Genomic DNA, 24548 nt, shown 5'->3' with positions numbered 1-24548 from the left:
TATTTCTAGGATAAGCAGCATAAAATCTGTCTTACTCTGTTGGGGTCATCTAATATCAACTGACCTCTGTGGGAAACAGGATTTTGGGTTTGATAGACCATCGCTCTGTCCACATATGGCAATTCTTATGTTTTTTATGAGAATCATGTAAAGATATCATATTTCTCAATATAACTGTGTTTATCAAACCTTCCAACAACTTTATCAAGAACGGAATAGAAGCAATGACTGGACGCTTTAGGATCCTTCACAATTGGTGTGAAAATGATATTTTTCATATGGATAGGAAAGACATCTGTAGAAAATTGAACCCAATCTAAAATGATTAATTTGAATTTGGTTGGTGCTTGCCTCCATAATTGGATTGGATCGATAACTTTATACACCACTTATCACAATGTATTTAAGTGGTTTCACACTAATTGAGCTTTATTATAAACAGATCTTACATTTAAATAATAACAGGAGACAGGAATAGACTGTTTATAAACCACAACAATATATTATTTCCATAGCGCTACCAGGCGCACGCAGCGCTGTACATTGTGCCTGCAAGAGACGGTCCCTTCTCAGAAGAGCTTACAATCTAATTATGACAGACTCACAGAGGGGGCTGAAAGGTGGTGGGGGAATGACAGACAGATGTGTTATAAACTTTCCTCACAGAGTGACCCGTCAAAAGCACGCAGGACTTTGGGGCGCCGACAATCCCGCTGCGACATTTGTGTGCAGGATAAATGCGCGCTTCCGCTTCCACAATTCCCATTTGCACTCTGAGGGAGGGTGTGTGTGGGGGGGAAGCCCCCACACACACACTACACTTAGAAACACTCGTGTTCCCGTTGGGGGGGGGGGACCTCACTACACTGAAAACTGAACAGTAAAAATGAGAACGGGAGTTTTCAGTGTACTGGGGGGATCCCCCCACCCCTTCAGAGCACAAACGGGAACGGCGAAAGCGGTGGCATGCATTTGTCCGCGGGATTGTTGGCACGCCAAAGTCCTGCGTGCTTTAGTTATGGCACCCCTCACACAGTAGGGAGATCAATTAGAAGGAGTAAAAGACCTTGAAACTTCAAGGTGATCGCCTTACCCAAAAGGGTTTTGATCTGATTAATACCTCAATATCCACTGATGTCTTGGTCATGGCTTCTCTTTAATTCAGAGGGGAGGGGAATGGAGCCTTCTATGACTGTGGAAACCCCTCCCTAATGTTCTATCCATTCCTGTTCTTCTAATCCTCTTCTCAATTGTAGTTCAGCCCTCCCCTTCCATATGTTCCTGGACGTCATGCTATGTCATGTGGCTTTGTTTTATATCGTAATCTTGTACACCGCTTAGACAGCTATTATAATAAACTTAGGTAGAGAATTACACTGTATAGATATTTAAGTTTAGGACTGAGAGCTGGTTGAGCCAGTGAACAGATGCCACTAAAAGCCGCTAAGGGTGGTTTTAGGAAGAATGTTTAGTGTCACTTCCTGCAATATTTTAGAGAAATCAAGCACAGAAAGAGGAAACAACCACCACATCCTGGCTCTGAAACATCCTGATGTTTCCATGAAACCTTATCTCATTCCTGCACTTAAGAGATGCAGAGAAAACAGCTTCCTGCTCCACTGACAAAGAGAAAATGTATAGAAATGAGTTGAAGGATCTGGACAGCTAATTGTGACCTGGGTTGGCAACTGTTGGAAACAGGATACTGGGCTTGATGGACCTTCAGTCTCTCCCAGTATGGCAATTTTTATGTTCTTAGGTGAGCCAAGTATAGGACAGTTAAGCCATTGTGACATCACTGATGAGGTTGGCTCTTAGGCATTGGTGGAATAAGGCATTATGACATCACAATCTGAGCTATGGAATGTTGCTACTCTTTGGGTTTCTGCCAGGTACTTGGGACCTGGGTTGGCCACTGTTGGAAACAGGATGCTGGGCTTGATGGACCTTCGGTCTGTCCCAGTATGGCAATTCTTATGTTTTTATGTGAACCAAGTATAGGATAATCAATCCATTGTGACATCACTGATAAGGTTGGCTCTTAAGCATTGGTGGAATGAGGCATTATGACATCACAATCTGAGCTCTGGAATGTTGCTACTCTTCAGGTTTCTGACAGGTGCTTGCAACCTGGGTTGATCCCTGTTGGAAACAAGATACTGGGCTTGATGGACCTTCGGTCTCTCCCAGTATGGCAGTGGTCTCAAACACGCGGCCCGGGGGCCACATGCGGCCCGCCAAGTACTATTTTGAGGCCCTCGGTATTTTTATCATAATCACAAAAGTAAAATAAAACAGTTTCTTGATCCTATGTCTCTTTAGTTATAAATAACAATATTATTATTAAGACTTAGCCAAAAGGAAAGATTTATAAACTATAAAGAGTTTTGCCTCATGCAAAATTGTCATTTCTTTCATAAGACATTAACTATTTATTTCTGAGACCCTCCAAGTACCGACAAATCCAAAATGTGGCCCTGCCAAGGGTTTGAGTTGGAGACCACTGCAGTATGGCAACTCTTATTTTCTAAGGTAGAGACTGATACAAGATCGGTTCCACAACGTGTGCAAGGAATAGGCCAGATTGTATAAAGGCAGTGAGCAGCACCAGGCTCATTTCTTGGAAATTAAGCAGAAAGTGAGAGTGTCCTAAAGCAGGAGGAGAATCAGGAAGAAGAGCCCCAGGAAGGGATTGAACAGTGCCAGGCTCATCTCTTATAAAGAGATGTCAGGAAGCAGAGAGAGCCTCCCATAGCAGGAGGAGAATCAGGAAGAAGAGCCCCAGGAATGGACTGAGCAGTGCCAGTCTCATTTCTTATAAAGAGATGTCAGGAAGCAGAGAGAGCCTCCCACAGCAGGAGGAGAATCAGGAAGAAGAGCCCCAGGAATGGACTGAGCAGTGCCAGTCTCATTTCTTATAAAGAGATGTCAGGAAGCAGAGAGAGCCTCCCACAGCAGGAGGAGAATCAGGAAGAAGAGCCCCAGGACTGGATTGAGCAGTGCCAGGCTCATTTCTTATAAAGAGATGTCAGGAAGCAGAGAGAGCCTCCCACAGCAGGAGGAGAATCAGGAAGAAGAGCCCCAGGAATGGATTGAGCAGTGCCAGGCTCATTTCTTATAAAGAGATGTCAGGAAGCAGAGAGAGCCTCCCACAGCAGGAGGAGAATCAGGAAGAAGAGCCCCAGGAAGGGATTGAACAGTGCCAGGCTCATCTCTTATAAAGAGATGTCAGGAAGCAGAGAGAGCCTCCCACAGCAGGAGGAGAATCAGGAAGAAGAGCCCCAGGAATGGACTGAGCAGTGCCAGTCTCATTTCTTATAAAGAGATGTCAGGAAGCAGAGAGAGCCTCCCACAGCAGGAGGAGAATCAGGAAGAAGAGCCCCAGGACTGGATTGAGCAGTGCCAGGCTCATTTCTTATAAAGAGATGTCAGGAAGCAGAGAGAGCCTCCCACAGCAGGAGGAGAATCAGGAAGAAGAGCTCCAGGACTGGATTGAGCAGTGCCAGTCTCATTTCTTATAAAGAGATGTCAGGAAGCAGAGAGAGCCTCCCACAGCAGGAGGAGAATCAGGAAGAAGAGCCCCAGGACTGGATTGAGCAGTGCCAGGCTCATTTCTTATAAAGAGATGTCAGGAAGCAGAGAGAGCCTCCCACAGCAGGAGGAGAATCAGGAAGAAGAGCCCCAGGACTGGTTTGAGCAGTGCCAGGCTCATTTCTTATAAAGAGATGTCAGGAAGCAGAGAGAGCCTCCCACAGCAGGAGGAGAATCAGGAAGAAGAGCCCCAGGACTGGATTGAGCAGTGCCAGGCTCATTTCTTATAAAGAGATGTCAGGAAGCAGAGAGATCCTCCCACAGCAGGAGGAGAATCAGGAAGAAGAGCCCCAGGACTGGATTGAGCAGTGCCAGGCTCATTTCTTATAAAGAGATGTCAGGAAGCAGAGAGAGCCTCCCACAGCAGGAGGAGAATCAGGAAGAAGAGCCCCAGGACTGGATTGAGCAGTGCCAGGCTCATTTCTTATAAAGAGATGTCAGGAAGCAGAGAGAGCTTCCCACAGCAGGAGGAGAATCAGGAAGAAGAGCCCCAGGACTGGATTGAGCAGTGCCAGGCTCATTTCTTATAAAGAGATGTCAGGAAGCAGAGAGAGCCTCCCACAGCAGGAGGAGAATCAGGAAGAAGAGCTCCAGGACTGGATTGAGCAGTGCCAGTCTCATTTCTTATAAAGAGATGTCAGGAAGCAGAGAGAGCCTCCCACAGCAGGAGGAGAATCAGGAAGAAGAGCCCCAGGACTGGATTGAGCAGTGCCAGGCTCATTTCTTATAAAGAGATGTCAGGAAGCAGAGAGAGCCTCCCACAGCAGGAGGAGAATCAGGAAGAAGAGCCCCAGGACTGGATTGAGCAGTGCCAGGCTCATTTCTTATAAAGAGATGTCAGGAAGCAGAGAGAGCTTCCCACAGCAGGAGGAGAATCAGGAAGAAGAGCCCCAGGACTGGATTGAGCAGTGCCAGGCTCATTTCTTATAAAGAGATGTCAGGAAGCAGAGAGAGCCTCCCACAGCAGGAGGAGAATCAGGAAGAAGAGCCCCAGGACTGGATTGAGCAGTGCCAGTCTCATTTCTTATAAAGAGATGTCAGGAAGCAGAGAGAGCCTCCCACAGCAGGAGGAGAATCAGGAAGAAGAGCCCCAGGACTGGATTGAGCAGTGCCAGGCTCATTTCTTATAAAGAGATGTCAGGAAGCAGAAAGAGCCTCCCACAGCAGGTGGAGAATCAGGAAGAAGAGCCCCAGGAAGGGATTGAACAGTGCCAGGCTCATCTCTTATAAAGAGGTGCCACGATACAGAACAAGAGAGCGTCCTAAAGCAGGAGCCTCTTGGATTTCTCTGCCAGGATTTTTAGTGACTCCTCTCAGGCACTGCAGTGCATTCACAGGGCTGGGGGAGGTCTCTTAAGTCTCTAGTTTCACCACCCTTTCCTCCCTGGTCAAGACTTCTCCTTCCTGAAGTACAAAAAGGAAGCTGATCCCTGGCCTTCAGATAATCCCCATCCATTGCAGTCCAGGGGACTTTCAAAGAGAAAGCCAGGATAGGAGCGGGTGCTGCGGAGAAAGGCAGGAGAATGGCTGCAGGGCTCTCGGCTCAGCAGGTAGGACACTGGCAGGAGGCAGGCAATGCCATCCTCCTTTCTCACACACATACTCGTTGCATGAGGCAAGCTGAAGAAGAAATAAGCCTGGCACTGCTCAGTCCATTCCTGGGGCTCTTCTTCCTGATTCTCCTCCTGCTTTAGGACGTTCTCACGATCTGCTTCATGACACCTCTTTATAAGAGATGAGCCTGGCACTGCTCAATCCAGTCCTGGGGCTCTTCTTCCTGATTCTCCTCCTTCTTTAGGACACTCACTTTCTGCTTAATTTCCAAGAAATGAGCCTGGCACTGCTCACTGCTTTTATACAATCTGGCCTGCCTTCAGTCATATTCCTTGCACACGCTTTGATACTCTCGTTGTGGAACCATTCTTGTATCAGTCTCTACCTTAGAACATAAGACTTGCCATACTGGGAGAGACCGAAGGTCCATCAAGCCCAGTATCTTGTTTCCAACAGTGATCAACCCAGGTTGCAAGCACCTGTCAGAAACCCGAAGAGTAGCAACATTCCAGAGCTCAGATTGTGATGTCATAATGCCTCATTCCACCAATGCCTAAGAGCTAGACTCATGATGTCATAATGGCTTGATTGTCCTATACTTGGCTCACAAAAGAGCTACCATACTGGGACAGACCAAAGGTCCTTCAAGCCCAGTATCCTGTTTCCAACGGTGGCCAACCCAAGACACAAGTACCTGTCCAGATCCTTCAACTCATTTCGGTACATTTTCTCTCTGTTGGTGGAGCAGGAAGCTGTTTTCTCTGCCTCTATAAGGCAAGATATAAGTTTTCATAAAAACATCAGGCTGGAGGTAGCCATTCATGTTTCCTCATTCTGTGCTTGGTTTCTCTAAAATATTCCAGGAAGTGACAGAAAACATTCTAACTATAACCACCCTTAGCAGCTTTTAGTGATATCTGTTCACTGGCTCAGTATATATATTTAAATTTTTATTGGTTTTTACATGAAACTTTGAAAAAATAATCGTACTCACAACTCCTTCCTTACCAACACTGCAGTTCAGAGATTCCTAAGACAGTCAATAAGCTGCAGAGGAGAAAGGACCAATAGCTTATGAGACATCAACCTTTAGTCCGGCTTTTCCGTGCTGCCTATTGACTGGCTATGGTTCTTTAGGAATGTCTGACCAATGAGCTGCATGGGGAGACGGCAGCAGTACCTATAGAGACAGTAGTGCCTTAGCAACTTTGAGCTAGATGCGCTAAATAAGATCGGTAAGACCATGTGGGTTGGCTCCGATTTTTGGCCCATTCTAAAAGAGCTATTGATGCACTAAAAATTTTGCATGTGAATGATTAGCATGGAGGTTTGTCGTAATCCATTACTCTCGCGTCTGATTGGTCGCTGTGAGAGCGACTCTCACACATGTGCAGAGCTGGCAGGGGAAGCCCGAACAGCTGAAAATCAGGAGAAGCCCCAAAGCAGCCTCCTGCCACTCACCTGTTCAGAGCAGACAATCTTTTTTTTTTCTTTCTTAATGGGCACCGATGCTCTGTGTATGTTAAACACACACGATATCTGCCCCATTAGATAAAAGCTCCCTCCCCCACCCCCCGGCTGATGATGGCCCTCCTCGATGTCTCCCTGATGAACCAGCATCGGGGACCGAACCCCTCTCCCCCATGCCAGAAAAATTCAGCAGGAGGCATGCCCATTTCCCTCCCGCCTGTGCAAGAGAAAATTGGCAGGAGGGATGCCCACTCCTCCTACCAATGGAGACACCCCCTCCCCCCAAAAATGCAGGAGGGAGGCTCCCTCGACCCCCCTCCCCCAGTACAATTTCTGAAGTTGGAAGCAGGAGGGAAGCACGATCCCTTCAGTTTCAAAACCCGCCAATCCAAAATGGCGGGCCGTCCCTCCTTGGTATATCATGTGATGCATGGGGATGGGTCCAAGATCTTGATTGGCTCCGACGCCTAATGGAAATTTAAGAAAGAGCGTAGCCTTCAGTGCAACTGCTCTCGGCGTCAGAGCCAAAAAAGCCTGAGTTGAGGTACCCTGGCTACATATGAGAACATGATCACTTCAGCTTCACAGAACTTCTCATCTTTCTTCTTAAAATGCGTACATTCTCATTCTCAGTGATTTATCTTGGGACCCACTTCAGCTGGAACGATTTCTGAAAGACCCTGAGAATGTAAAGTCCAGAAAGGAATAAAGCTAATTAGCCATGCTGACCATTTTTAGGATTTTGATATCCTGTTATTGTTTTACAGATTTTGTTTTCCGCAAATGTAAGGAAATACTTCTCCCTTGAAGAGGCCTTGATTCTGTAATTTCTAGTAATTTTCCTTTTCGTTTATATAATAAGGATTTTCATTTGTATATGACAATTTGAAAGATTATAAAAAAAAAAAAAAATCTGTCACATCTCTTTACTAATATAAATCCCATTTCTACCTCTATTTTGATGTCTACAAATCCAACTATGTTATACTTTTAATATTATATAGCAAATGTAATTTGCTTGTTTTGGGGGGGCCTGAAAATCAGGGGAGGGAAATTTCAGGGTGATGCGAGGAAGTACTTCTTCACTGAAAGGGTGGTAGATCATTGGAACGAGCTGCCTCAGAGGGTGATTGAGGCCAGCAGCGTGTTAGATTTCAAGAGAAAATGGGATATTCATGTGGGATCTCTAGGAGAGTAAGAATCAGGGAGTGGGTCATTGGTATGGGCAGACTCGATGGGCTATAGCCCTTTTCTGCCGTCAATTTCTATGTTTCTATGTTTCTATGTTCTATGTTTCTATTTGGCTTCCTCATCACCTAGAGCAGTGTTCTTCAACCACTGGTCCATGGACCAGTGCCGGTCCACAGAAATTTCTTGCCGGTCCACAGGGCCAGCACGTGTATCAGGCCCAAAACAGTGTTCTTCAACCGCAATTGATGCGGCATTATCTTCGAGCCAGCTCCCTCTTCCTAACTGATTCAGTGCACAAAGCCACAGGCAGCGGCTCCTACGGGCATCCTGCGCCTGAACCGGAAGCCTTCTCTCTGACGTTGCAACGTCAGAGGGAAGGCTTCCAGATGAGGCAAGGGACGTGCAAGGTGCAATTAATACTATTATGGGGGCGGGGTCTGGGGTGGAGATTGGGTAGAGATGGGTGGGGTCTGGCCCATGACTTAGCCCAGTGTTTTTCAACCGCCGATCCACGGACCGATGCCGATCCGCAGAATAATTCTTTTATTTCTGCCGGTCCATAGGAGTAAAAGGGTTGAAAAACATTGACCTAGAGGACGTAGCTTGATCATGAATACCATCTCTTAGGGAGTTTTGTGGGCAGTGGGCTGGGTTTTTTTTTGTGATCAGATGCTATATTTTCTATTGTTAGCTTGGTGGAGGGAGTTTGTGGATGTTGCCCAGGGGCCACAAGAGTATGGGCCCCTGGAAGAGTTTTGACCTTTTGGTTGTCTCTTGTGATACTTTTATAGTAACATAGTAAATGTCTGCTCATTAGTTATACCCATTACAAATACATGATTAAATTAACTTCTCTTCTTTGATATTTCTGTAAAGTCCACCTGGTATTGTCCTAGGTTCCAAAATGCTGAAGTTGCCATCCAAGCTCTCTCCAGCCTATCCAACCATCCTGTTTGCAGGATAGCTACCATAAAGCCTGGCCAGTAACATCATATTCCAAGTTAGTGGAGTCCCCATCGATGTCCTCCCCAGCCCAATCCTACAACAAATCATCACATATGGGACACAGACCGGGTACGTCTGTCCAGTACCGGACTTAGCTCTTTAATTTACATTCTTCGTTTTCTAAGTAGAGATCCTCTGTGTTTATCCCACGCTTTTTTAAATTCCATCACCGTTTTCTTCTCCACCACTTCCCTCTTCCCCCAGCATCTTGATTTTTGGGGGAGGGCTAAGGTTAGCATAGGTATGGCAGGATGGAGTGGTTCTCTTTGGCCGGGGTTTGTTCCCTTCCTTACTGTTTATATACTTGATTTGATAGTTTTGCCCCCATCTCCTGGATGGCTGGCGTTTCGCCTTTTTTTCCTGTCTTGTACCCTAGCTAACTACTCTCGCTCCAGATAATTTTCCTTTCTCACAAGGGGTAAAAAAGAGGGGGGGGGGATTGGCTGGTTGGGGGAAGGGTTTTGATGGGGTGGGGGTTGGAGGAATGTATAAAATTGTACTTGTTGAATTTTGGTTCGGATGGACTTTGTTCCATAATAAAGAGATTTGAAAGTAAATAGCAAACATAAGCTTTAGGGCTCCTTTTACAAAACTGCAAGAGCGGTTTTAGCGCGCGCTAATGTTAGTTCTAGCCGCTTAGCGCGGGTTTAGCGCAGGCCGCGCACTAAAAACGCTATCGCAGCTTTGTAAAAGGAGCCCTTAATGGTTCTTATTGTCTTTATGGACTTATCTGTTTACCACTGACCTAGTTCGTGTTGGTCGTAACTCTCTCTTTTAGCCATCCACTTTACCACATCTTTCTGTCAATAACACGTTTTTCTTGAAACTTAGAATCTTTGTCACAAGACTTCTTATAACGCGGAAGTGGTTTCTGGTGAAACAGCTTCTAGCTTTTTTGCTTTGTATTTTTTTTTTAACATCATCCCTGGGCCTGATGTTATGTTTTATCCCAACTTAATTTTCTTATCACCGTCCAATTAATCCTTAATTTCATCAACAGAGGCTTAAATGCAATTGAAGGTCATTCAAATTTGTCCCTGCGCTGGACGCCGCTGGCCGTGATTCTGCAGGGGACCCTAGGCCTGTAAAACTCCGGCCTGCATTTCTGGCACCTAGGATCCTAGCCAGTGGCATAGTAAGGGACGGGCGGGCGCCTCTCACCCTCCCTACGTCACTGATCCTAGAAAGCCGCAATTCTGTAAGCGAAGCCTATCTGTGATGAACACGCGGCAGGCGCCGCTCACAGAATCAGCTCCTTAGAGTGAGAGGTCACTTTGGACAGTCAAAAAACCTAGAGACTTGAAGAAGGCACAGATAGTTTATTAGCATACGTATGCGACTCCCGAGCTCCAAGCTGGCTTCAGAAGTGCCGAAAACAGGACGTTACAGAGATATTTATACATTCTTCTGGCTATACAACTGAATTCTAGAAAAAACTTTTCACGTGTTACTTTTCTTAACAATCATTGGTCCTCAGCTTACACTAGCAGGTCACTGAGATAGCCATAAGAAGTTAGAATGTCCAAGCTAACACCCAGTACAGGCAGGCTAGAACATGAGATAAGTTAGGTCTGCAGCTAAACATAATTCAGCATTTGAAAACTTAGTTCAACACTTAGGAAAACCAGACCCAGACTCCTTCAGTACTTGGAAAACTTGGAAGAGCGCACAGAGCTAAAGAGAGAAAGGGTTTAGCACTTTTATGCCTCCAATTCAGTAAGCAGAAAATCGGTGCTATGGAAACAACAAAAAGTATTCAAAGATGAAGAATTCTGTGGTTACAGTGGCATAGTGAGGGTGAGCAGTGCCCAGGGAGGTGCCTTCGCTTCCTTTTTAACTTTGCCGGCATGAGCAGCATGCCTGCCAGCATGCCTGCATCAGTGTTGGCTTGCCCTTTAAAGTGACATCGGAGAAAGCGCCGACGCAGACGCGGGCATCAACCTCGCGTCGGGGAAGTCAAATCCATTCCTGAGGCTCTTCTTCCTGATTCTTCTCCTGCTTTAGGACACTCTCACTTTCTGCTTAATTTCCAATAAATGAGTCCGGTACTGCTCAATCCATTTCTGGGGCTCTTCTTCCTGATTCTCCTCCTGCTTTGGGATGCTCTCACTTTCAGCTTCCTGGCATCTCTGTATAAGAAATTAGCTTGGCGCTGCTCAATCCATTCCCAGGGGTCTTCTTCCTGATTCTCCTCCCCTCACACAGCAGCTGCTCCTCCTGCTTTAGGACGCTGTCTCCAAGGGCAGAGGCTGGGCATCTGATCTAATGCATTCTGAGCAGTGGCGTACCAACGGGGGAGGTGGTCCGCCCCAGGTGCAGCCTTAAAGGGGGGTACACAGCCGGCCCGGTCCCTATCGCGCTTTCTCCCTCCTTACTTAAGGTGACCAGCGAGATGACTGAGCAGCAAACCTCCCTCCAGCAGCGTCGGCAGCCGCAGCGCTAAACAGGCTGCTTCACGGCTTTCTCCTGCCGGTGAGTCCCTCTGCCGCATCACTGATGACGTCATCAGTGATGCTTCACCAACAGGAGAAAGCCGCGAAGCAGCCTGTTTAGCACTGCAGCTGCCGATGCTACTGGAGGGAGGTTTGCTGCTCGGTCATCTCGCTGGGAGGGTCAGAAGGGTTCACTTGGGGGGGGGGAAGATAGGAGGGTCAGCAGGGGTTCGGCTGGGAGGGGGGAGAAGCGGTCTGCCTTGGTGCTCCAAGGCCTGGCGCCATTACCTTCTTCAGGCAGCAGCAGTGTTTACAATTTGCTGCTGTTGCCGGCTTCAGGCCTTCCTCTCTACCGGGTCCTGCCTACTTTCTGTTTTCATGAAGACAGGACCAGACAGAGAGGAAGGCCTGAAGCCAGCAACAGCAGTGAATTGTGAATGCTGCTGCTGCCCAATGAAGTTCAGGACAGTGGTGTACCTAGCATATGTGATACCCGGGCCCCATAATTTTTTGGCACCCCTACCCCATCTATACGAAAAACATGATTTTTAGTAACAAGCCACACGTCACACATGAGTACCTAGGAAAAGGCAGCATCTTACATACTGCAGTGAGCAGTACAACAGCAATACACCCATTGTAAAACTAAACAAGCCAGACTAGTACAGATCAATCCTGCAGTCAATCCTAACAGAAAACCATGTCTTTCGAACACACAGAACACAGAAAACATGTTCGCCTAGTATGGAATGTCATCACAAACTAACCCCTCCCCCTTTTACAAAACTGTAGTGTGGATTTTAGCCACGGTGGTAACAGCTCTGACACTCATAGAATTCTGAGCATCAGAGCTGCTACCACCACGGCTGGCACTAAAAAACGCTCCAACGTTTTGTAAAAGGGAGGATAAAATAGAAATACATAGACAAAGGTTAAATTCAACCAGCAAGAAGCTGGACTCTGCATACAATGCAACACTACAGAAACAGTGACATATGTCTCCTAAAGCAATAAATAAATAGAAAATTTGTGTTCTACCTTTGTCTTCTGTGGTTTCTGCTTTCCTCATCTTCTTGTTACTCTCTTCCTTCCATCCACTGTCTGCCCAATGAAGTTCAGGACAGTGGTGTACCTAGCATATGTGATATGCTCTGTCCCTATATGGCATCTTCTCTCCTTCTATGCCCCTTCCAGAAACTGTATGCCTCCCCCTTCCATCTCTCCTTTCACCCCCATTGGTCTGGTATCTGTCTCCTCTCCTTCCCCCCTGCTCTGGCATCTCTCTCTCCGCTCCCTTCCTCCTGTTCTTCCCTGGTCTTCCTTCTCAATTTATTTTCTGCCTCTGTCTAAATTCTTTTTTACTATTCAGTCCTCAATTTCCCTCTTTCACTGTGTCTACCTATAGTTTGCCACCTCTTTCCCTCACCCCTTCCAGTAACTAACTCTATCCTCTTCCCTCAATCCTGCATGTGCCCTTTATTTCTTTCTCCTCCCCACTTCCTTCCAGCATCTGCTCCCCCTTTCCCTCACACTTCCATTCAGCAGCTGTCCCTCCTCTCCCCCACACTTCCATTCAGTGTCTGTTTCCCTCTCTCTACCCCTTCCATCTACAGTTCACCCTCTACATGATTTCACTGTTGTGTGGGTCTGCTCGTGACTTTTTAGATTTGAAAGCCGAATAAAGCTTTTATTACACTCAGTACATGTATATGGTCTGTACCCTGTGTGGATCATTTGGTATCTTTTTAGCCATGAAAGCTGAGCAAAGCTTTTATTACACTCAGTACATGTAAATGATTTGACTACTGTGTGGATCTGTTGGTGAAATTTTAGAGCTGAAACCCGAGTGTAGTTTTTTATTTATTTATAAGATTATTCATTTATTACAACAAATAAAAACCAATAAGCAATTACAAGTCAATTCAAGGAAACAATAATACCATACACAAACTTATATTTCTAGTCCACATTACCGAGTGTAGCTTTTATTACACTCAGTACATGTATATGGTTTGATCCCTTTGTGGATCATTTGGTGACTTTTTAGATGTGAAAGCCGAGTGAAGCTTTTATTGCACTCAGTACATGTAAATGGTTTACACCCTGAGTGGATCTGTTTGTGATTTTTTAGATCTGAAAGCCAAGTGAAGCTTTTATTACACTCTTCCATGTGGATCCTCTGGTGAGGGGGTGGTGACAGAGAGAGAAAAACAGAGAGCTGACAGAGTTGAAATCAATCATGTACAAAGGAGAGAAGGGGCACGAGATAGATAGTTTATGGAAGGAACATAGAAAGAGGGAAGATGCCATAGAGAGGGTGGACACTGGATGGAAAGAGCACAGAGGGCAGTGAATGGAAGGGGTGAGATAGAGGGTGAACAGTAGATTGAAGGGGTAGAGAGAGGGAAACAGATACTGAATGGAAATGTGGGGGAGAGGAGGGACATCTCCTGAATGGAAGTGTGAGGGAAAGGGGGAGCAGATGCTGGAAGGAAGTGGGGAGGAGAAAGAAAAAAGGACACATGCAGGATTGAGGGAAGAGGATAGAGTTAGTTACTGGAAGGGGTGAGGGAAAGAGGTGGCAAACTATAGGTAGACTCAGTGAAAGAGGGAAATTGAGGACTGAATAGTAAGAAAGAATTTAGACAGAAGCAGAAAATAAATTGAGAAGGAAGACCAGAAAAGAACAGGAGGAAGGGAGCGGAGAGAGAGAGATGCCAGAGCAGGGGGGAAGGAGAGGAAACAGATACCAGACCAATGGGGGTGAAATGAGAGATGGAAGGGGGAGGCATACAGTTTCTGGAAGGGGCATAGAAGGAGAGAAGATGCCATATAGGGGCAGAGAGATGGCAGACAGTGGATGGAAGGAAGAGAGTAACAAGAAGATGAGGAAAGCAGAAACCAGAGAAGACAAAGGTAGAACAAAAATTTTCTATTTTTGAAAGACATGGTTTTCTGTTAGGATTGACTGCAGGATTGATCTGTACTAATCTGGCTTGTTTAATTTTACAATGGGTGTATTGCTGTTGTACTGCTCACTGCAGTACGTAAGATGCTGCCTTTTCCTAGGTACTCATGTGTGATGTGTGGCTTGTTACTAAAAATCATGTTTTTTGTACAGATGGGGTGGTGCCAAATAATGATGGGCCCCGGGTGTCACACATGCTAGGTACGCCACTGATTCTGAGCACCTTCCTTTGTCCCTGAGTGTGTTTCTGGTTTGTCTTTCAGATGCAGGTGACATTTGAGGACGTTGCTGTCTCTTTCTCCCAGGAGGAGTGGGAGTATTTAGATGAAGGGCAAAAGGAGCTTTACAGGGAGGTGATGAAGGAGAATTATGAAACTGTGGTGTCTCTAGGTAAGGATTGCATGATCTCTGTTTTTATCGGTCATGGGAGCTGTTCTGCTAAGGATCGTTTTTGACTTTTCCCCTCATTCTAGCTCCTACATTGCTGTGTATCTGGGCTGGTGCCGGAGATTGGATCTTTACACCTGAATCCAACCTTCTCCAATTTATCTGAGCCTTTATCCCATGTCTGTGCTGAGATCAAAAAGCCCAGGGCAGATTTCCTCTCCTTCCCCCATGTTTAAACCCTAGCAGGCTCTTCTCCAATCTACCTATCCGAGCACCTTGAAATTGCTGGCCCCTCTCGTACACGAAATACCTACCTGTTTTCCTTTCCTTCCCTGAAAGGCTGCCTCTATAAGAAATTCCTCGACAGATCCCTAGCATTCCAAGCGGGCAAATGGAACAAATGCCTCACTGCACTCATCTCCAATTTCCCCCCTACCAAATGTTCAGGAAGTCAATCAAAACCTACCTTTTTGATAAATTCCTCTAACTTCTCCCCCCCCCTCTTCCTTGCCTCCTCCTCGGACCTTGACTTACCTCAGACTCTCAACTCCTCCAATCTTTTCAGCCACCAAATGGTTAAACAAAATGGATCACCCTATCCAACTAATCACCCCTTCTTCGTTACCTCCTATACTAAATGCCTCTGCTCTGCCTTATCGAACACCGCAGTATGTATCACCGCCGTATGTAACACTACTGTATGAACTCCGCTATATATATGTAACTTACAGCAAATGTAACTTCTCTGCAATTTGTAACCTAGCTGAAAAATAACTTCACCATAAATGTAGCGTCGCTGAAAAAGTAAATGTAGCTATGCCAAAAAAAAAGTAACTTCACTGTAAATGTACGGTCTCTTCATCTGTTAACCGCATAGAACTTCCATGGTAATGCGGTATACAAAAATAAAGTTATTATTATTATTATTATTACAAGCAGAATAATATGTTCTGGTACCATCTGTCTTTAGTTTTCATTCCGAGGCCAGGCTTTTCTTTATTCCACTCTTGTATTGCGTTACTATTCACTTTGATCGCTACAGCTCATTTTCAGGGTCTCTCATTTGGATCGTATAATTCCAGTTCTGAAGAAGTTGCACTAGCTCCCTTTTTTGTGGAGGATCGATTTTAAAGATGTTTTTTTTAAAAGGCATTACTTTTATTTATTGATTTAAGAAACTACGAGGGTCATTTCATAAAAAATGCACAGGTTGGCAACTTTGGGGAGTGGGTGTCATAATTGCAGTAAACCTGGTTTCACTTTCACTTCAGCGCTTGAAGCAGCAGGACGTGTGCTTAGGAGCTCTGTAGCGTACATAGTGTGGCTGTGACAAGTGTGGGAAATGGAGGCTACAGGTGTCTCGGGTACTGTGTCTGTTGACGATCAGAGGTCGTACATTAAGAGTGTCAAAAACCCGACAGAAATCCACAGTGTGTTATGTGAAGCTTGTAGTGAGTTAACAGTGGACCGTAGTACAGTTTCTCGGTGGGCAACTCGTTTTTAGAGTGGTCATGTGAGCATAGATGATGATGCAAGACCAAGAAGGCCAAAATCAACACGTGATGAACGATGTGTGAAACTCATGGCTGATGCTCTTGAACAAGATCGTCGTGCGACATGCGAGGAACTTTCTGAAACCACAGGGATTCCATCAACATCAGTATACCATAGAAAAATGCACAAAACCCGACCTTAGCTGCTGGGCCACTCATTCTTCATGACAACGCTTGCCCGCACATAGGGAATGTTGTCATTGAAAAACTACGTGAATACGGTTGGGAGGTGTTACCTCAAGCTCCCTACAGTCCAGACATGAGTCCACCAGACTTCGACCTTTTTCCAAAGTTGAAACAACCTATGCGTGGAAGAGCTTTCTTCCGCTGTTACCCGAGCCATTCGGCAACTGAACTAAAACAGTGTCTTGGATGGAATAATGAAGTCTCCCGGACATTGAGACTCAGTCATTGCAAAGCAGGGAGACTATATTGAAGGACTGTAAAGAAATATTTGAAAAATAAACATGTAAATAAAAAAAAAAAATAGTGTGCATTATTTATGAAATGACCTTCGTAATATCCCAAGCATCCTAAAATCTGAGCGGGCTACATAGAAACATGCACAGTCTACACATTAAAAGATCAAATACATTTCATAACACTCATATAAAAATATACAGTAACACCAACAGAATATTTCACAAATTAACAAATGATTTTGTAAAATAAGTCTTCAAAGACCTATGAAAAGGTAGATGGGATCCCTCATTACGAACTAATTCTGGAAGAGCATTGCACACTTGAGGACCTTCCACACAGAAAACACGGGAATGAACTGTGGCCTTACATAACTGTCGCAATGAAGGTACTTCCAGTAACTGCTTGCCCTGTGACCGTAATGGAAGCACAGGCGCATAAGGTTTAATCGAATTAGTCACAACCAAGGGCAAATCCTGATGTAATTAATGCCTTATAGCCCAAAACCACAATCTTAAACTGTGTCCTCCAAACAACTGAAAGCCAATGTAGCAGCCAGTAGTGGGGACCTGCGTGACAAACCCTCAATCACATGCGCTACCACCGCATTCTGGGCTATCTGCAAGGCCCTTAGGCCTAGAATGATTCTGCAAACAGAGCCATAGTCTGTTATTGAGAAAGACATGGGGGAAGCCACTGCTTGCCCTGGATTGGTAGCATGGAATGTTGTTACTCTTTGGGGTTCTAGAATCTTGTTACTCTTTGGGATTCCGGAATCTTGCTATTCTTTTTTTTTTTTTTTAATCTTTATTCATTTCATATCTTAAAATCAAATATAGTAAATGATGTTTAACAATTGAACATTTAAAAACACTTGAATTCTTACATTTGATCGTAGATCGTATCATTCTAAAATATTGTACCCCTCCCTTCATTTTATATATTTCTTTAATAATCTATTTCTTTAATAATCTAATTTTCCCTCCCCCATATGTCAAATATTATAATCAGGGAAGAATATTTTTAATCTTTGCAATAATCTATCAATGGCCTCCACACATCCTGAAATTTGCTATAATTTCCTTTTGGGACAGCTAATGTCCTTTCCATTTTATATATGTGGCACACAGAGTTCCACCAGAAACTATTCTTTGAGATTCTGTATGGAATATTGCTACTCCTTGGGTTTTGGCCAGGATAGGTATTTATTTATTTATTTTTTATTTATTTATTTATTTAGATTTTTTATCCCGTCCTCCCAATAGCTCAGAACGGTTTACAATTGAACATACACAGTGGGGAGTAACTAGACATATAAGTGGTACAACAGGTTTAGTGATTGGATTTATAGTTTTTGGAGAGAATTAAATACAGGGAGAGTAAGCAGAGAGAGAGAAGGGGGAAGTACAGTAGTTTAGCTTAAGGAAAGTTATAAGCGTATAGGTACAATTTGTTAGTGGATAGAGTAAGAGAGGGTCATACTGGAATTTCGGGAAGGTGATAGGAGAGTGGAGGGTGGGGCCTAGGGGGGGGAGAAGACAGAGGAGATCTTTAATTGAAGAGGAGGGTCTTTACCGATTTACGGAATGTTAATAATGAGTTCTGTTGTCTAAGTTGGGGGGGGGAGTTGGTTCCAGAGGTGTGGAATGAAGTGGCTGTAGGATCGTTTGTGGGCAGTTTCAGTGAGCAGGGATCTTCCGGGGCGTATCTCTGACTTTGAGCGGAGGGTGCGAGTGGGGTTGTAGATGGGAAGTTTGGATTTTATGTAGGAGGGGGATTGGCCACCATGTAGGTACCTGGATTGGCCACCATGAGAAGGGGCTATTGGGCTTGATGGATCCATTACGGCTATTCTTATGTTCTTATTGACTGGTACCTTCAAAATGGCGCTGGTCGCGTTTCAACCGCTTGCAGAATCACTACTGCCGTCAAAGGTAGACATTGGTAATGTAGGCCAATACCAGTACCTACCTTTGACTTGAATCACGCCTGTAATTTCTGGCGTCAACCACCTTGACCCTAGGCGCTGCTAAGCATCTCTGTAGGTGTGATTTCAGGGGACTTTTTGTAGGCGCCTGTGGGTGCCTACATTTTCACTCCATATGAAATTATCAATCTCTCTAATAAAGCCCACATTATGAGAGAAGCAGTTCATATTCCATCATGGGGTCCGATAGATTTCAAGGTAACATAAAAGAACAATTATATCAATAGTGCAGTGTTACATGTTCTACAATATTTCAAAGGACTACGTCCCCGTGGAGGTACTGGGAGGAATTACTCCTTTTCCCTCTAGGAAAAACTGTAACTGAGAGGGGTCAAAAAAATATATGAATGTTGATCCAAAACAATCTCCATGTTCCCAGAAGTCTCAAAGTTAACTCAGACCAGAAGGAAAGGGTTCCTACAATTGAGACAATCCGTACTGTCTTTGGGAGCTAAATTTCAGCTTAGATATCCCTCTACATTTTCTTTTTAATGATACTTTAATTGATTTTTAATTGGCACAGTCAAATACCGCGCCAATTGAACTAATTAAAACAATTATGTTAGGGCGCTTAACTTATGACGCCGTATGCAGAATCTGGGCCTTAGAGTCTTCTGGGGCAATGTAATAGTCCAGATGCGGCAGCACAAAACACTGCATGACCTGCTTAAAATCTCAGAGTCTCGCTGCCAAATGAATTTTTTAAAAATACAGCATTCACCCCTACTGCGGTATGGTTCCGAAATAGCAACGAGGAAGGAGTCTAGCAACACCCTCGTGCTGCTTCCTGAATGGCTGCCGTCAGTTCTTACGAGTCCCGCAAGAACTGACGGCAGCCATTCAGGGAGTGGCGCGGGCCCAGGCTGGAGTGCAAAAAGCTTGCTCCTGCTTTGTGCACCACTGGCGCTGAGATAATGAGGAGGCAGCTGTCCAGTGAGGGAGGGGCAGGAATGCGGAAAGCTCACTCCTGCCGATACACCGCCGGACTACCGGAATTTAAAGGTGCTGTGGGGATGGCTGGGACTGCCTATCACTTAGACATGCTCTGTACCCTATCCTGGCTTACCACTAGACCACCAGAGGAGGTACAGGGAACGGCGGGGGGACAGGGTGCAGAACCTGGCAGGGAGAGAAGGGGGCTAGGTGCACAGCTTGGCAGGGAAGGGGGCTGGGTTCAGAGCCTGGTAGGGAGGGGGAACAGGTTGCAGATCCTGGCATGGAGTGAGGGGTGCCGGATGCAGAGCCTGGTATGTATTAGTACGCAGTTTGGTTCAGAATGTTTTTTTTCTTGTTTTCTTCCTCTAAATCTAGGGTGCATCTTATGGTCAGGTGTGTCTTATAGTACAAAAAAATACGGTAACAGCTTGAACCAAAACTCTAAAGTGTTGTTGGAAAAATAGATGACGAACCCGTCTGAGCATTCGGAGACTGAAAAAGCATTTTTTCGTCACATTGTTTATTTGAGGAGAAAACGAAAGTGTGGAATCCAATATGAAACCAAAAACTCTAGAAGTAAACTCAATCTTCAATAAATCTCCTTAATTCAGTTGTATAAAATGAAGGTAATAACTCTGTCTTAGGCCCAAACCACAGTAATTTTGTTTTTGTAGTATTTAATTTCATATGAACCGAAGAAGCCCAATCCTGGATTGCCATAGGTCAGTGTATCTCAAACCGTATGCCATGGCATAGTTGTGTGCCCTGAAGAGATTCCAGGTGTGCCACAAGAGATTCCAGAATTTTATTTTATTTTTTAAAAATTCACTAGAATAGATGACATGATTTGTCCTTGAAAACTAACGGCAAGTAATTTTATTTTAATTTTTTTATCGCAGTAGTTATCCTAACTTGAGCAACAAAGCAATCAAGGCTATGCTACCGTTTGGATTGTCTTATCTGTATGAACTTGGATTTTCAGCTCTGACAGAAATTAACTAAAAAAAAGAGAGAATGACTGCAGTTGGTGGATGATGAAATGCGAATTTGCTTGTCGACTATTGAGCTGCGTTTTGAGTTTATTTGCACTCAAAAATAAGCACATCCATCACATTGATTAGCAATTGCATCTGCTTTAGTTTCACTGTTGTTATAATCACTCATACATAGCTTAAAGAACTTGAAATAAATAACTCTCAAATTTCATTTTTTGTTGGTTTTGCAATTTCATAATTTCAATTATAATGTGCCATGAAAAACATGTGCTCCGTTTAGTGTGCCGGAGCGAAAAAAGTTTGAGAGACACTGCCTTAGACTCTAACGGCCTTACTCACTGTGATATGCTGGATGCTGGAAGCTGCTAACAGAGAACCTCTAGTCAGAGAAGATTTCTGCCTCAGACAAACCTGACACAAGAAAACCAGCTGGTTTCTTCATACTGCCATCCAGTCTCGCCAAGGAACTGGACCCTCAGATCCCCTCCAGGGCCTGCACGACATTGGGAGGGGGGAGGAATGCAGTCGGCCTGAATGCTGGTACAAAACTGCCACGGACGCCGCACAGCCTGCGCTCAAGCCCACTGTGGATGAAACCTGGGGCAAGCCCTGATCCCAAGGGAATGGGCCATGGGCCTCCAGACTGTTAATGCAGGCCGGCCACACAGGAATCAGGCAAAGCATGTGCCTGCGGGCTACAGACCTCTGCCCAGAGAGTCTGTATCGTCTCACAGTCAGAGATGTCTCGGGGGGAGGGGGGGACCAAAAAGCCACTGCAGCACCAAAAGCCTTAAGGGAGAACCCCCCCCAAATAAAATAAAATGTGATCAGAACAGAAAAGCTCCTACAACTTTGCTGTTGTGAGAGGAGGAAGAGCTGAATAATATGTAAATTAGGCTCTCTATAAATTTCTCAGTAAAGGGCAAGACTGATATTCCTGTTGCACATTGCACTATTTAGAGTGGGAATTAGACTGTAAAGATGAGTAAAGAGGGTTTATGTTACTTTTATGAGGTATGAAAATTTTAAGAAAATTAATACAATTTTCTTACCCCGGGAACAGGTTCTCCAGCCTCCACTCCTAAGATTATATCCTGCATCGAATGCGGGGAAGAGGCGTACATCAGGGGTGAGCCTGGATCAGAGGGAAGAGAAACTGGAAAAAGCAGCTGCTCAGGTGAGGCACTGGGGTAAAAATGCCTTCTCTAGGCGCTTTCTGTAGAGTGAGTGCTGGGGGTGCTACCTAGAGAATGACACGGTGAGTGTTACCCACGGCTAGCCGCGGGTAAACTGCCGAAATGGGGATGTAAAAAACAATGGTCACCGCAAGGACGGGGAGAATGCCATCACCGCCCCGTGGAGCGGTGAGTGGCCTTGTCCCCACAGTTATCTGACGATTGAGCAGGATTGCATGGTCCAGCAGCCCCCTCCCTCCTTCCTCCCAATCGCAGTCCGGCCATCTTTCTTCCTCCTTTCCCTTACCTTCACGGCTTTTATTTTAATTTTGATCTTAACAAGCCCCCGGAACCTTGAAGTCGCATGCGGCTGCCGGAAAGTCCTCCTCTGATGCAACTTCCTGTTTCCAGTTGCATCAGAGGAGGCCTTTCCGGCAGCCACACGCGACTTCAAGGCTCCGATGACTTGTTAACATGAAAATTAAAGTAAGCCAGCGAAGGTAAGGGGAAGGAAGGGAGAGAGGGGGCTGCTGGACCAGACAAAGGGGGTTGGAGAGGAACAGACGCTGTACACTTTGGTAAGGAATATATGTGGGGTTGGGAATGGGGATGGAGCTTGCGGTAACAGGACAGGGACGGGGATGGAGTTCTCGGTGATAGGACAGGGACGGAGCTCGCAGTGATGGGATGTGGATGAGCTCACGGGGACTCATTTGTCTCTGCCCTTGTCTTTACCCCATGTTCACCATTTGCCCTTTCAATGTCTTTATCTCCCCCCCCACACACACTTTTTCAGCATTACTTCTATGTCTCTATTTCACCTCCTCTTCATGTCCCCTCTGTATCTCTATCCTTATTCAGTAGGTCCTTTCTCTTCTTTGTGTCACTATCTCCATTTTCAGCTTTCCCCCCTTTTCCTTTCACCCTGTAGCCAGAATCTTTCCACCCTCTCTCCACTCCGGCCTAGCCCTGTATGAAATATTTCCTTTTGTTTCCCTCCCCTCTCCCTTTCTCTCTCTCTTCTGCTCCCTCACCCACGAGTCCTGCATCTGGCCCTCTCCCTTCTACCTGCATCCGGCAACACCCCCTGCTCCACGGCTCTCTTCAACAACTCGTCAGCAGCGGTGATCAAGACAGGCTGCCGACATCAAGGCCTTCCCTCTACGAGTCCCGCCTTTGTGGAAAAATGAAGTTGAAACAAGCGGGACTCAGAAGCTTGTGTCAATCGCTGCTGCTGAGTTGCCGAAGAGAGCCGCGGAGCAGGGGGTGTGGCCGGAAGCAGGTAGAAGGGAGAGGGCCAGATAGGAAGGCTGCTGGAAGAGGTAGAAGCTCCGGAGCATGACACCGACCCGGGCCAGGATGATTTCTTTTTCAGGCTGCTGCTGCCGCCGCCGCACACCCCCCCTCCTCCCGAAATGACAAAAAACAGCCTAAAGTGGATGCCCGGCGTCGGCGTCTTTGATGTCGGGGAGAGGAAGAGTGATAGGCCCGGTAGATCGGGACGGCAACACGAGTCTATCACGGAGCCCGGGATGGGCTCTGCAATCGACTCACGTTGCCTTCCTGAGCTACCGGTCGATCGCGATCAATGTATTGGGCACCCCTGCCCTAGACTATCCCAGCCATATCCAGATAATGCTGAGTTGGTCCTTCCATATTTTTAGTGGCACTGACTGGATAAGTGCTGCTGAAAATCAGCTTTAATAATTGTGATATATCACCCAATGAGGGACCTTTCTGGGCGGTTTACAATAATACTTTAAAATTGCTTAAAATTGCTCAGAAAATATGAAAGGAAGTACATCTGGAGATAGTAAAGAGAATGCGTTTTGGATCACTGATAACCAAGTCCAGTCGCCAAGTAGGCAGCATAGAAGCACTTTATTGGTCAAAGGCATCTTAAAATTGGTGCAGTAGTCAAAGGATGTTGTTTTCAACTGCAGTTGATTAAACAAGTAAAACCATTTTTTACTAAATCTAATTTGGTGAAGATTGTACATTCTATAATGACAAGTTGGTTGGACTACTGCAATTCATTGTAGAATGGACTAAGTAAAAATTGCTTAGCAAGAATGCAGTTAGTACAAAATACTGTGGCCAAATTGATAGCTGAAAAAAAGAAAATAGATTGGTCAATTTACATTGGTTGTCTATTGCTAATCAAATTATTTTTTAAATTTTGTGTATAGTTTTATAGTTTTACAGTGGAATACTCCTAAATATTTGTCAGATAAATCGAAGGGATATGAACTGACACATTTTTTGCGTTCATCCCAAAAACATATGCTGCAGTTGCCATCTCTGGTACAGGTGAGATTGATCAGAACATGTAATGGGGTATTTTGTTTTGTGGGACCTAAGCTGTGGAATACATTGCCAATTAAGTTATAATCCATAGATAGCCATTTTCGTTTTCGGAAGTCATTGAAAACTTGGTTTTTTAATAAGAGATATATTGTGAAGTGAATTGTTGGTATTGGAATTCATGTAGCCTTGCATATTTTTAGTTATGATGAAAAAATTATTATTGTATAGATATGTGGGTTATATTGTTATGGGGATTGATTGTATTATTGTATACAGATGTTTTAGTTTTATAAGCCGCTCTAGCACTTTGGTTTTGAGTGGTATAACAAGTATTAAAATCAAATCAGTAGATGTTGAGACCTCATTTTAATCTAGTGTGTGATTCTTCAACCGAAGAGTTGAAGGAAGTGCGTTCCAGTGAGAAGGGCCAGTTACCCTGAAGATTTGTGACTGAATGCAGTCGTCATAAATGTTGCAGAAGTAGATTTGAGTTTGCCAAGCAAAGAGTCCTAGATGGAGTGTTGGGAATCGGGACTCAGGAATCAATGGTTGAGAGAGGTATGACCTAATGAGAGGG

The 24548-nt window shown here is 45.1% G+C and overlaps 1 protein-coding gene across 2 annotated transcripts in view; it reads left to right on the top strand.

The window, feature by feature from the left end:
- The first annotated feature begins 4989 nt into the window (after nt 1–4989).
- LOC117354583 (oocyte zinc finger protein XlCOF6-like) overlaps nt 4990–24548 on the top strand; it is a 33967-nt gene continuing 14408 nt past the window's right edge. For both annotated transcript variants that reach the window (XM_033932352.1, XM_033932350.1), the window contains exons 1-3: nt 4990–5141; nt 14475–14601; nt 21553–21666. In XM_033932352.1, coding sequence (XP_033788243.1) covers nt 5115–5141; nt 14475–14601; nt 21553–21666 — 268 coding nt within the window. In that variant the 5' untranslated portion in view covers nt 4990–5114. The remainder of the gene's footprint in view (nt 5142–14474; nt 14602–21552; nt 21667–24548) is intronic.

This window comes from Geotrypetes seraphini, chromosome 2 (assembly GCF_902459505.1).
Source record: "Geotrypetes seraphini chromosome 2, aGeoSer1.1, whole genome shotgun sequence".
NCBI classification, from domain to species: Eukaryota; Metazoa; Chordata; class Amphibia; order Gymnophiona; family Dermophiidae; genus Geotrypetes; species Geotrypetes seraphini.
Note: the sequence above shows the minus strand (reverse complement) of the source record. Positions and strands in the feature narration are given on the sequence as shown.